This window comes from Trachypithecus francoisi, unplaced genomic scaffold (genome assembly GCF_009764315.1).
Source record: "Trachypithecus francoisi isolate TF-2019V2 unplaced genomic scaffold, Tfra_2.0 Lachesis_group17, whole genome shotgun sequence".
Taxonomy (NCBI): domain Eukaryota; kingdom Metazoa; phylum Chordata; class Mammalia; order Primates; family Cercopithecidae; genus Trachypithecus; species Trachypithecus francoisi.
The window spans coordinates 51,469,695-51,484,185 of NW_022681462.1; the positions used below are offsets into that span (position 1 = coordinate 51,469,695).

At 39.5% G+C, this 14,491-nt stretch overlaps 1 protein-coding gene across 37 annotated transcripts in view; it reads right to left on the reverse strand.

Moving 5' to 3' along the window:
* The window catches only part of MAP4K4 (mitogen-activated protein kinase kinase kinase kinase 4), a 191,606-nt gene that overhangs the window by 37,665 nt on the left and 139,450 nt on the right, over positions 1 to 14,491 (reverse strand). For all 37 annotated transcript variants that reach the window (XM_033175676.1, XM_033175668.1, XM_033175667.1 and 34 more), the window contains exons 11-13: positions 13,926 to 13,998; positions 12,288 to 12,498; positions 325 to 486 (exon numbers count right to left, since the gene is read on the reverse strand). In XM_033175676.1, coding sequence (XP_033031567.1) covers positions 325 to 486; positions 12,288 to 12,498; positions 13,926 to 13,998 — 446 coding nt within the window. The remainder of the gene's footprint in view (positions 1 to 324; positions 487 to 12,287; positions 12,499 to 13,925; positions 13,999 to 14,491) is intronic.

The following is a 14,491-nucleotide window of genomic DNA, read 5'->3' on the forward strand; positions in this document are numbered from 1 at the left end:
GTCCACAGCATATAAGCCAAGTCTGAGAAGATACATGCAGACATGTTTCAGATATTATACTATTTAGAGACCACTTAACTGGTTTCAAAAGGTTTCTAAAGTATGATGATTTATAAACCATTTTTAAGATAAGAGACCTAATTTATTGGTGTCATTCCGATTGTGTTTCACCACGTTCATACATCTGAAGTTCTAAGTATATGTGTGTGTGTGTACATGTGTGTACATGTGTGTATGCATCACGTGTACTTTCTAAAAATCCCCCACCTCTGCAAAGTAACAAACTTTGCAAATGTAAGCCTGGTACGTTCTCTGTGAACTAACCTGTTCTCTTTCAACTCGCCTCTTTTCTTCTTCTGCCCGTCTCCTCTCCTCTTCTTCTTTGCGCCTTCTCTCCAACTCCTCCAGACGCCTCTTTTCTTCTTGTTCTCTCCTTCGCTGTTCACGTTCCTGCTGCCTTCTAGCTTCACGCTCTCTCCTTTGTTGCTATGTAAGTAAAAACGTATAATTACCAGGGATCTTCCCGCCATCTTTCTCATGATGTTATAGTGCGCTCATCAGTCAGTCACAGGTGGACACTAATGAGGTGAGGTTCACGGGCCCCAGAGCTACCGGCCAATTATTTCCATACTGCCCCTCGAACCCTTAAGTAAGGGCTTCCTCATGAATTTTGATCAGAAGTATTGTGATTCTGTGAATCCTTACAGGGTTTAGTTTCATTTTGATAACAATTGTTCCCCACTGCTCACTGCACCACAACAATTAGGGGACAGAAAATTCTTTATTCTTAGATATCATTAACAGGGTTATGCAGGACCCTTAAGTAAGAAGAAAAATACATTGAGACAAAGAAATAAAGGGAAATAGAAATCCAGCAAAGAAAGAAAGACAAATAATTTAAAAAAGGAAAAAAAGAAACACACATCAGGAAAAGAGGAACTGACATCACACATCAGGAAAAGAGGAACTGAAAAGAATAACTATGACCATTATCATTAATACAAATATTTCAGAAACTGCCACTGAGCAAATGCTTACTACTATGTGCCTGGCACTATGCTAAGTATTTGATATTTCTATTCCATTTATTTTACCTAATATAAGTCTTCTAACAACCCAAGGAAGTCATTATTTCATCCCTGCTTTACAGATGCGAAAACAGCTTCAGAAAAGGTAAATGACTTGCCCAAAGTCACACAGCCAGCAAGCCCGCAGCTGGAAGAGCTGCTCTGCCTCTACAGCTCATACATACTCTTAACCACACTCTACCCTGCAGCCCATCAACAGGTGTAAAAGATGCTACTGAATTACCAGACTCACTCAGCCTTTCTAAACCCAGACTGTTCTGTGTAACCCTACAGTACAGAGCAAGACGACACGCCGGGCACTTGATGACAACTCACTCTTCTAGTCCAAGGCTGTCTGCCAGTAAAGCACAAGCTCGACTCTGGACTCTCTGGGTAATAAAAATGTTCTGTCTCTGCACTGCGCCATAGTCACTAGTCACCTGTTGCTAATAAGCACCTGAAATATAGCTAGTATGAATGAAAAACTGAGTTTTTAATTTTGTTGCACTGAATTTAAATTTAAATAGCCAAACGTGGCTAGTGGCTACTGGATAGCAACAGCTCTAGAGGACGCACAGCCATCAAATTTCCCAGACACAGAGAGCCAATAATATTAACACAAACTTTATTTGTGACACTAAAATCAACCATTAAACAAGAAAGCTTAGGGTAAAGCTATCAGGGATATTAGACATATTGATAATGGATATACAAAGTACACATTTATTATAGTTTAAGTATTCCTTCTGGGTCTTCTCCCCACTGTCAACTAGTATTTAATCTGAAAGCCGACACTTAAAAATGATGCCCTGGGAAACGTAAAGTAGTATCTTTCATCTGGGACAACTGCCTAGCAACAATGATTTGGTACTCCAGTCTCTCTCACTTGACTACTATACCCCCATTATTCTCAACGAAGTTCTGAGTCTGCTTCTGGTCCTGCCTCTCTTATTACATAGGTTTTTCAACGGGGGAATCTTCTTTTCCCCCATTCTCTGCTCTTCGAATTCAATACACAAAACTCATCAGCCTCCCATGGGTGGAGATGGGGTCATAAAATGAATGGTGCTCCTGCTCTAGTGTCTAAAACCTACAACTTTAATGGTTATGCCATCTTTATTTATCAAGGTGTTATTACTTATCTCACTTTTTGTTTGTTCCACTGGATTTCTATGGACCTATCACAAATAATCTATAAAGTCTCTTGCACTAACATAACACTCCTTTCAACGCAGTTAAAGAAATCAGGTATTCTTTCTTTATTCTTGGACACTGAGACACTGACTGTTTTCCAGTCATCCTATATTTCTGTCCACAAATTTCCTGGGAATCCTTGTCATCTTCTTTCTTACTTTGCTGGAACACATCCTCCAGCAGCTTCTTGAGGAAGAGAGAAGAAGAGGTAAAACAAAACAAAGCAAAACAAAACAAAACAACCTCTGGGAACTTTGCAAAGTTGTTATTTCCCCTAACACGTTACACACAATTTCGGCTGAAGAAAATTAACATTCCTTCCGAGTTTCGAAGGCATTGCTATGCCATCTTCTAGTTTCTGATGTTGCTCCTAGAGATTCTAAGACCATTCAGATTCTTGATACTTAGTACAGGACCCATTCCACACTCCTCTACCCGCTCCCAACTTCAGCTTCTAGGATCCTCTTTTCATCCTCAATATTCTAAAGATGATGATGTATGTATATATGTATGTGCACATACACAATAATGTATGTGCCTTTGTGTGAACCTTTTTCATTTATGTGCTGGGTATTCAGCGAGGCTTTCAATCCAGAAACTCGTGTTTCTTACTTCTGGAAATTTTGCTTAAATTATTCCTGCATGTTCTTTCTATAGTATTCACTTCCTAGAACATCTATTAAATAGAAGTTGGACATCCTGGATTGATTCTGTAAGTGTGGACATCCTGGACAGCCTGGATTGATTCTACAAGTTTTCCTTTTGTCCTATTATCCACCAGCTTCTCTTTTCTCCCCCACTTTCTGGGAGTGTTAATTTAAATTTTAAAAACTCAAGAATTCCTTCTTAATTTCTGAGTATTCTTTTTCCATAAATATAGTATCTTCTCTTTCCAAGGATAAGGTCTTGTGTCTGTTTATGTGTATATTTATATACGTATGAGATGCTTTGCTCTGTTCCCTGTCTCTATATCCTTCGAGTTATTTTCCCTATTTGTTTCAAAATCTTTCATGTTAGAGATTTTCCTCAGTGTCTGGTAATCTTGGCTGTCCATTTATATTTAAGATCCTAAAAAGCAAACTATAAGGACAGTATAGACAAAGAGCACCTGGCAACTACTTAGCAATAGAGTAAGGTGATTATGATTCACCCTGATCACTTCACTGGGGCCTTATTTCCTTTGGGCTGGTCAGTTATCTCCAGAGAGAAATCGTCACAATATTCTGGGAATCCTTCTAATATCCTACGGCATTGAGGAAAGGGTGTATGAAAAAGAGATAGCATTTGTAGTAAGTGTGTCTGCCAGCATTTTGGGAGCTGAGTGAAGTGAGCACGCTTGCAGTCACACTGATTAGTATTTACATTTTCACTTAATGCCCTTGTTTTAGTTCATCTTTCGCCACATACTCAGTGTTTCCATGTTCCCAGTCTTTGTTGTTCACTTTTCCCAGGTAGCATGTATCTGCTCCTGCTGGGGGCAGGGGATGCTCAGTAGACGAGCTGCACAGGACAAGGCAGTCTAACTGTGTATGTTCGTATGTGTGCAAACTCACTCTGTATATATATACATATAATGTCAACATAATTACATTTTATTCAATTAAAAATGTATAAATCTAATTCAAAATATACTATCAAAGAAAAAATAGCAAGCAAACAACGTCTTACAAACAGGATATGCTGTATAAAAAGTTCAACTGTCAACTGAAACCTTCTGAGAGGCTTTTTCTTTTTAATTTCAGGTGATACTACCATACCTTTGGTTACTAGAACATAAAAGAGACTCCAAACATCTTGAAAGCAGGAACCATGTCTTATCTCTTAGTAAATATTACACATTACCTTCAGAAGAGAAATTCAATACTTTTTTAATTTGAATCTAACCTTTATACCTAGCATATGACATCCAAAATAGAAACTGCTGTGAATTTACCCAACACTTAGCATTTAGAGTGATGACAGACTCAGGAATCCATTCAGGTCTCTAGGTCCTATGAAATCCAATCAAATCCTAAGGCAATCTTTTCAAGATCACCAAGTAAGAGCACAAAGTCTTGAGCTTTAATTATTACACTGGGTAGAGTCTCATACTTTAAAAAAACAAAACAAAAAAAAAAAAAAAACACACCTCCTTTATGCCTCCAGAGATCGTAAAAGGTCCTCTAAAGTACTCACTCTAAGGTACCTCTGGTACTCAAATGAGAGATCTCAAGCCCAAGGGTTCATGTTCACATAGGCTTAAATTTGAATGAGCCCTTCCTTTCCAGAGATACAAAGACTACAAACAACGAGTCCATCACTTTGAGAAATACTTATTAAGCACCACAGATATACAAAGATGAATTAGAAACTGCTTCTTTCCTCCAAATCTTGCAGGTCAGGTAAGTCACGTACCTTTAAAAAAAAAACAAAAAAAAAAAAAACCCAGAAGACAGTGTGGAAAGTGATAAATCTCCCAACACTATCCCACTAAGCAAGTCCTGGTTAGTGGGACCAAATAGTTAAGAACAATAGCTAAGGCAAAAAAAAAAAAAAAAAAGTACAGTTACTGACTTCTCTTCCACCTTATATTCTAATAGTTGAAGTGGTAAACTAGATTGAGAGCAAGAATTTAAACTATCAACCATAAAAACCACTACATTCAGAATAGGCCCTCAATTTGGAGGTAATTGGGGGCACTAAGAGGAATCATTAAAAAATAAGAAAGCCCTTAATATCTTAATAGGTAATGTGAAAAGCTGGCCTCCTGCATTAGAACTTCAAAAGAAAATATCAAAAACTGAAACATACACACCATTAACAAAATAACATCAGTCTGTACTGTTAACCTTATGCCTATGATTGCAAATAACAAAGCCCAGAGAATTTTAATGAACATGCTTCTTCAGGCTTACCCAACTAAGAATGATAAACACGATATAATCTTTTGAAGCTTTAACAAACTGATGTAATTTATTTTCTTAAACTATCTTTTCTTTAAAAACAAAATAGAAACAGATAGAAAAACTGTGTGATGACCTAACGTGATCACCAAATCTCTCAAACTATACAGATTTTATTACTTAAAATTTCCCAAGCGTGCCTAAGTAAATATGTACTTTTCCAACTAAGCTTTAATTATCTAAGTTCCTATTCTAGTTTGGTATTTAAAAGCAAAGCTTTCATCTCACAATTCTAAAAACTTTTCTAAATAAAATTACACTAATAATAGTGAGATCTATTTAAATATACTCCACTGGATTTATTGGCTTCACTGGAAACTAATATATTTTGATAAACCAGTTAACTCTTTGGACTCTGCTATTTCCAAGAACTTCTACAGTCATGTTACTACACATATATATCATCAACCCTTGAGTTTTTTTATTTGCAAGTTCTGATGAAGTCACAGTGGAGAACTATTCGTTTCTTCCCCATCTTTAGATAATAAATCATGTATGAGGAATTAAACTCACTACAAAATTTAACTGCAAATATAACCAAGCACCAGACTGGGATGCCAAGAGAATATTTAAGAACTTATAAGGAGTTCTTAAAAGCAAGCCAGCCACCTTCTGCATACCAACTGAGCTGCTAGCTTGACAGGAAGCAAGGCCTTAGCTGTAGGGGCACTGGCATTACTGTGTATATTAAAGCTGAAACTATTTTTTTAAGAAAGGTAGCATGTGCTAACATGTACTCCTGATGTTAGATACTAATGGCCTGCAAAACAAAGAACTTTTCTGTAGGAAAGGAGGAGTGAGAAAATGATTCCTGTTTCTTTCAAATACATGGCAACTGCTGCAAAGTGCTTCAGAGTAAAGGACTTCACTGACTTCCTTCTAAATTTCAGAACCAAGAAACACACAATGCATGCATGGCACAGTTTGTTAATTTTTTAACTAAGAAACTTTTATGTTTTCCTAGTGTTACAATTTAATATCAGTACTAATGAAATTTCACACAGTTTTTTTTCTCTTGCTTCCCTTTGTTTTTAATGTCTTCTACTTCTACTACCCCTCTAAAATTTAACTTTTGAGATTTGGAGAAATCACTTTGGGATTTTGTAGGAATGACAGAAATGTTACTGTGTGTCCTCTTGGTGAAAGAAAGGCCAAAAGAAACTGCTGGTGCTCACACTAACATTTACCCTCAGTTGAGGGAGCCGATTTTCCAAAATCACAAAGTGACAACTGAGAGTCCGGGGGTAAAGGCTTTGAAAGGAAAGGTGTAAGAAATGTTTTCAAATACCAGCTAGAAGACTCTGAGACAGGAAAGACCCGAATATCCTTATCAGTACTGTTCAAGAATAGAAAGAGAATTACAAGTAGCAGGAAACTCATCTGGTTTTCTCCAGGACACCATCTTGTTTAATATTTTTATTTCCTTTTACTCTTTTTAAATTTTTTATTAAATAGAGACGGAGTCTTGCTATCTTCCCAAGCTGATTTCAAACTCCTGGGCTTAAGTGAGCACCCTATCTCGACCTCCCAAAGTGGCTGGGATTACAGGTGTGAGCCATCATGCCCAGACTATTTTTATTAAACTCAGACAAAGGACAAAGAAAACATGCTAACCAAATGTGTGAATGTCACGAGAGGAGAGAGGAACAGATAAAGGATGCCAAATCATGATTCAACAACAACAACAAAAAAAGAGCACAAAACTATTGGTATAAAATGACACCACAATTAAGTAAGCTTCATTTTTCCTAAAAAGCAAATAAATACTGGATGAAAGAAAAGGTTGGCTTGTGAACAAAATGAAAAAAAAAAATTTAGTTAGATCCAAAGTCTTTTATGAGCCAAAGGTGTGATGATGCTCCAAATAGGAAAAGTAGTATTAAAACTTTTTGGTTGGGCGCGGTGGCTCACGCCTGTAATTCCAGCACTTTGGGAGGCTGAGGCGGGTGGACTGCTTGAGCCCGGGAGTCAGAGACAAGCCTGGCCAACAATGGTGAAACCCCATCTCCACAAAACAAAATACACAAAAATGAGCCTGGTGTGCTGGTGCATGCCTGTAGTCCCAGCTACTCAAGAGGCAGAGCCAGGAGGATCACCTGAGCCCAGGTGGCAGAGGGTGCAGTGAGCTGAGATTGCACCACTGCACTCCAACCTGGGTGACACAGCAAAACCCTGTCTCCGAAACAAAACAGAACACCTTTTTGAGGGAGGAAGAAAATTATCCTTTTCTGAATCTGGGTAACTCACTTAGAGTAAACTGACAAAATACGAGTGTACCCATAAGAGAAGGACCCTGGGAGCACAGCCACACACACAAAGAGCAGCGGGGAGGGGCCGGGAAGAAGTGCTGAGACTCTCCATACGAACTTGGCTGCATGAGCTCAGCATTCTCCCCTTTTCCTCCTGGAACTATCCAAACCAAACAAGAGAAAACAAAAGCCTCATTTTCAGCAAAACTGAGAGACAAACTCCAGAAGAGTTGCAAGGACTTCCAAAGGAGATCCAGTTCACACAGGAGATGAGGAGAAAGCAGAGAAGCAAAGGAGGGCGATACTAGCAGCAGCAGTTACCAGAGAGCACCAAGGGAGATGGGAGGTGGGAGTGTATGTAGGTCTTAAAGATGAAGGACCTACGAAGGGCAAAAGCACCATCCCTCACCTGCAAAAAGGGTGCAGAGACAGGAGTGTGTGGATGGCAAGAGAAATCCCCAACCCCAGTGGGCCTGGTTTTGTGGCATCTGCAATGTGTTTGTCCACAGCCTTTACTTTATGGACCATGTTTTGCCAGTCTGCTGACAGATAACAGTTATCTCCTTTCAGTGTTAATATCTTATGAGCGAGGCTGACCATTTTTACTTACTTTGTTCATAAAATAATCTCTGTTCCTCAAACAGTTCTGACTAAATCCTTAATGTCAGTAAAGGGCTACGAACCAATTATGGCTCAAATAGTCAGCCCTCTGTATCCACAGGTTTCACAACCGCATGGATTCGTCCAACCTTAGGTCAAAAAATATTTGAAAAAATTGCATCTGTACAGGCTTTTTTGGTCATTATTCTCTAAATAATACAGTATAACAGGCATTTGCATGGCATTTACATTGTACTTGGTATTAAGTAGTCCAGAGATGATTTAAAGTACAGTCATGTGTTGCTTAACAACAAGGATATGTTCCTAGAAATGCGTCGTTAGGTGATCTCTTCATTGTATGAACATCATATAGTGTGCACACACAAACCTAGATGGTACAGCCTACTACACACCTAGGCCATATGGTGTAGCCTATTGCTCCTAGGCTACAAACCTGCACAGCCTGGTACTATACTGAATATGCTAAGTAACTGCAATACAATGGTAAGCAGTTGTGTATCTAAACACAAAAAAAATACAGTAAAAACATGCTATAAAAGATTACAAATGCGATCTCACCATGAATAGAGCTTGAGGGGCTGGAGGTTGCTCTGGGTGAGTCAGTGAGTGAGTGGTGAGTGAATGTGAAGACCTGGGACATTAGTGTACACTACTGTAGCCTTCATAAACACTGTGCATTCATGCCATACTAAATTTATTTTAAAATGTTTTTCTTCCTTCAATATTAAATTAATCTTAATGTAACTTTTTCTTACTTAAAATTTAAAAGTTAATTTTATTCTTTTATGAGTTTAATACACAAACACTTCATATAACTGTACAAAATATTTTCTTTCTTTAAATTTCTATCCTATAAACTTTTTCCTAATTGAAAAATCTTTTTAGCTTTAAAAATGTTTTTGGTAAAAGGTAAGACACAAACATATACATTAGTCTAGCCCTACACAAGGTCAGGATCCTCAGTATCACTATCTTCTCCCTCTACATCTTGTCTCATTGGAGGGTCTTCAAGAGCAAATAACACACATGGAACTGTCAGCTGTCATCTCCTATGATCACAACGCCTTCTTCTGGAATCCTCCTGAAGGACCTAAGGCTGTTTTGCAGTTAACTTGCTTTTTAATGTGTAGAAGGAGTACACTCTAAAATAATGATTAAAAAGTATAATATAGGCCGGGCACGGTGGCTCAAGCCTGTAATCCCAGCACTTTGGGAGGCCGAGGCAGGCGGATCACAAGGTCAGGAGATCGAGACCATCCTGGCTAACCCGGTGAAACCCCCTCTCTACTAAAAAATACAAAAAAACTAGCCAGGCAAGGTGGCGGGCACCTATAGTCCCAGCTACTTGGGAGGCTGAGGCAGGAGAATGGCGTGAACCTGAAAGGCGGAGCTTGCAGTGAGCTGAGATCTGGCCACTGCACTCCAGTCTGGGTGACAGAGCGAGACTCCGTCTCAAAAAAAAAAAAAAAAAAAAAAAGGTATAATATAGTAAATACATAAACACAGTAACATATACTGTATATAATTGTACGTGCTATACTTTTATACAACCATCAGTGCAATACGTGAGTTTACACCAGCATCACCACAATTACGAGTAACAGGTTGAGCTACAACCCGTTACACGTTACAAAGGCTATGATGTCACTGGGCAACAGGAATTTTTCAGCTCCATTATAATCTTATGGGACCACCATCATACATGTAGTCAGTTGTTGACCAAAATGTTGTTATGCAACATATGACTATATATGGAACAGAGTGCACAGGTTATATGGCCACTTTATATCAACGGCTTGGGCATCCGCACTTCTGGTATCCATGGGAAGTCCTAGAACCAATCCTCCAAATAAGGGATCACTCTATTCCCAAATTACCTTCCTCGGACCTGGAGTTTAAGTAAAGCTTAATTACCCAGGCTAATAACAAGCAGCTAGCTGACCAAAAATCCAAACCAGTGGAATGCTACTCATGTGACTTTTCTCATTTCAATATTTTCTTAATCTTTCCTAATTGAGAAAAGAAGCTCAAAGAGATGACCCTGAGTTGAACTTACACTGAAAATCCACAATGGGCTAATTAAAACATGTCAAGTACAAAATTCTTGTTTTCATGGACACTCGCTAGCATCTACGTAGCTTATAAAACAAAATGACTTTAAAACTTCAGCTCTTCCTTGTGAGCCATCGCTCACCTTCACCACCTACCACATGCAGAGGCTGGACAGCCAGAGTCTCAAAATTCAAGCATTCTAATATAGTAAGTACAGTCCATATGCAACTTGAACAGATCTCTGAACTCATTCAAGAGTTATTAAAAAGAACATTGAAAAGGTCTTAACAAAAATACTACAAGGAGTTTGCAAATTAGCTACAAAAGCATTATATAAGCAGCGAAGTTGTCCCTACTACCGGGGAACCTACGTACTGTTTTCTTCTAAAAGTCCTAGCTGAATATTTGCAGGCTCCTTAGTTCAGCAGGCACCAATTTTTCTAAACGAGTGGCAAATTATAAAGAGTTTTCAGAATCCAGACTACAAAAATACACAAAGTGTATGAAAGATTCCATGCCAAAATGTGCTGTTAAATTAGTAGGATAATATTTAACAGCATGTGTTGCTATTTCATAGACTAAATTCCACTGGATAATATCAATATAGGGCTTTACTGCTGTTGGGCCATTTTTCTGGAGGAAAAAAACAGTATCTGTGAATTAAATAAAAACAGAAATGATAATGAATGAGAAATTTGGACCTGTGAGGCATGCAGCAGGAGCCAGTCAAGAAAAGAAAATCAAAAGACTCTTCTGACCCCCAGGTGAAATGGCCATGTTTTGGTCAATGATGAACTGCATATACAATGGTGGTCCCATAAAATTATAATATCATATTTTTACCATACTTTTTCTATGATTACATATACAAATACTTACCATTGTGTTACAACTGCCTACAGTACAAGGCACAGTAACATGCTGTACAGGTTTGTAGCCTAGGAGCAAGAGGCCACACCACATAGCCTAGGTGCGTAGTAGTCTGTACCATCTAGGTCTGGGTAGGTACACTCTATGATGTTCCCACAATGACGGATCACCTAATGATGCCTTTCTCAGAATGTATCCCCGTCATTAAGCGACCCATGACTGTACAGGGAAATAATATATTTCTGTGCATTAAAAACATGAAAGCTGTAAGGTAACCACATTACCAATGTTAGCAATATTAATGAGTTAAACGAGCAGGTGGTGCAAAATGTACTTCTCCACCAGAAGACACTACAACTTCCAGGTTCAAATTGTTTTCTGCATCCCTTAGTGTGTGTGTGTGTGTGTGTGTGTTTTGACCAGTAGAAATTTATTTTCTGACAGTTCTGGATGCTGGAACTCTGAAATCAAAGTGTGAGCAAGGCCATGTTCTCTCTGAAGGCTCCAGGGAAGGGTCTTTCTTTGCCTCTTCCTAGTTTCAGTGGTTGCAGGCAATACTTAGCCTTCCTTGACTTGCAGACCATTATTCCCATATTGCCTCCCTTGCCACATGATACTCTTCCTGTGTTTCTGCCTCTAAGTCCAAATCTTACCTTTCTTTTAAATTTTGTTTTACTTTAAGTTTTGGGATACACTGCAGAACGTGGTTTGTTACATAGGTAAACATGTGCCATGGTGGTTTGCTGCACCTGTCAACCCATCACCTAGGTATTAAGCCCTGCATGCATTAGCTATTTGTCCTCATCTGCATCCCCTACTCTTGAGTATACCTAAAGTTAAGGTATTTAGAGAAAAAAATAATTTTTCATGTGAAAAAGTCTGAAGTTTCAGAAAAATATGCACATACAAACTGGGACTCAGAAGCTGAGAGTGGAAAAGCAATCAGGTCAATCCTGAGCAAGTCAACTTAAACCATAATGCAAAGACGTCACAAAACTGGCCTGATGCCATCTTTGGGACACTTGCTCGGCATCTAACACAGTATGTTGATGAGTAACTGTGAGGCAGATCCAAGTTTTCACAAGGAAGGAAAACATTTCTAAGGCCTCAAGGAATGTGAAGGCCTGCCAGTCCAAAGTGTAAGCTTTCTTTCACAAGTTATGTAAACAGCTGTGCCAGGGGATAAGTATTACCCCAGGAACCTACGGAGGATATTCCTTTGAGTGGCTAACTACCAGTGTACATGCAGAAAGAGAAAAGACCAACCAACTTGGACATTTTCCTTTTGCTACCTCTTCTAGCCGTCGCCTCTGTTCTTTCTGCTGCTCAATCCGCTTCTGTCTCTCCGCCAGCAGTTGCCTTTTATATTCTTCCTGCTCCCGGAGCTGTTGCTCCTGTAGTAACTGTTGTCTCCGAAGAGCCTCAGAACGTTCCTTGTTCTCCTGCTGCAGTCTCAGGAAATCTCGACGAAGAGTTGACTCACCAGGCACGTTCACAATGGAACTGTTGGAGAAAGTAGGGCTTTCAGGGGTGTGCACAGATCACACTGTCCTCTAAGTGAGACAGCAGCACCAGCATCCTATTCCATTTCTACATTCATTCTCTGAGTTCCTCTGACTTGAGGGAGGCAACTAATACATTCACAGAAATGACCATATCTACAATTCAATAGTCCGATATCTTCTTTTATTTATTTAGTAAATGTCTTAAAATGCTGTCCTAGATGTTTGCTTGACAAGACATTTCTACTTAGGATTCTCATAACGATTCAAACTCAGTAAAAGGAAAGGTTGAAATCACCTTCTTTGATTTCACTAGTCCTTTAACTACCTTTTTTTTTCCTTCAGTAAACAGAACCATCAGACCACTCTTCAGTGTTTACACCATTCCTTTGTCTTTGGTCAACCACCAAGCCCTGTCATAATTCCCTCCCACTTTCTCATTTCCAGGTCAGCAGCTGAGCCCAAGCGGGTCCTATGAATTAGCCACTGCGAAGATCAATTAAACACCCTTCCTAGCTGACCTCCCCACCGAGTTACTGCTCCGCTGCCATGGCATCCAGAGCAGCACGGCAAACGTATCTCCTTAAATTGCCTTTTTCATCATATGGTCCTCCTCCTATTCAAAAACAATTACATTGCTCATGAAATCAGTTCAAATTCCTCTGAAATTATTTGTCTAAAATGGATTAAAATCTCTCCTACACAAGAAGAAAAAGAGATGATGGAGTAGCTTCAATAAATTCTCTTCTCTCTCTTCCAAGTCCCATTCTCTGGCACATGGCTCCCCACAGGTCTCTCGAGATGCCCTTCCACCCTCCCTTTGTTCACTTCATCAGCCACATCCTGCAGCATGGACAAATGCCAGGCACACCCATCTTACAATCCAAAAATCCTCTATTCTCTGATTCATCAGTTATTACGAGGTTCATGCAACCAATCTGACTCCTTAACCTTCTGCTTTACTGAACCTTGGGGAGCCATAGATAAACTAAAACACAGACTGTAAAATAAATCAGGACACACACAGTCCTGCTGGTCCATGAGTGGGACGATTCTTTGTGTGTAGCCATGTTCTATATACCACAAGAAATGGTGTTCAACGGCACCTTCACCGTCCATGGCTTCTGGAACAATAAATGCTGGGGCACTCTCCCCTGCCCAGGCCCACACATTTATCAATGACTTGGGGAGAGGACACAATACAACCCTTGGTAAAGAATCACTGGGTAAGAGGATCCAGGGAAGAAAAATGTTTACAGGAATCTGTCAAGAATAGAGAAGAATGGAAGATAGTAAGATGCTGTCTAACTGGCACTAGCAAAGAATTTAAGATTCGTTGCACCACACAGGAGTCTTCTGAAATCCTGGCACAACATAAAACTTAATCCCTTCATAAAGCAGGATACTGAACAGTGGTTTCGTGGTTACCTTGGCTCTCCTTCCTGTTCAGGCACTTCCTCTTCTTCTTCCTCACTCCCACTGTACTCATACTCAGTTTCATCTACAAAGAAAAGGACAAGAGCATCATGGCAGAAAATAAACAAATTCCCGGTGAAAAGAGTAACTTGTATAGAGGATTTGGGGAGGAGGGACAAGACACCACATTCCCACAGTGACAGCATCTATTCCCTAGTCAGCGTTACTCCCTATAGAAAAGCTGATTCCACAGCATTCGAGCCAATCTTGTATGGGGATGCACTGCTGAGGAGGTGCAGGACCACGAGAGGGGGTCCAGCGCCCCTGACACATGAGAAAACAACCCAAGGACACTAGCAAATTCACCAAAATCCACTTTGATGGCAAAATTCAAAAAGATATGTGACTGCTGAAACTAAGGCAACCAAGATAATTTATTTGGTGATTTTCTGCAATTAGGGATCCACGGAGAGTGCAGCAGAGAGAAAAAAGCCTGTAGGATGGACACAGAGTGAAACATTAACTAGGTACAGGAAAAACAAGCCAAATGTACCCACAAACAAACCAGGCAAAATCAG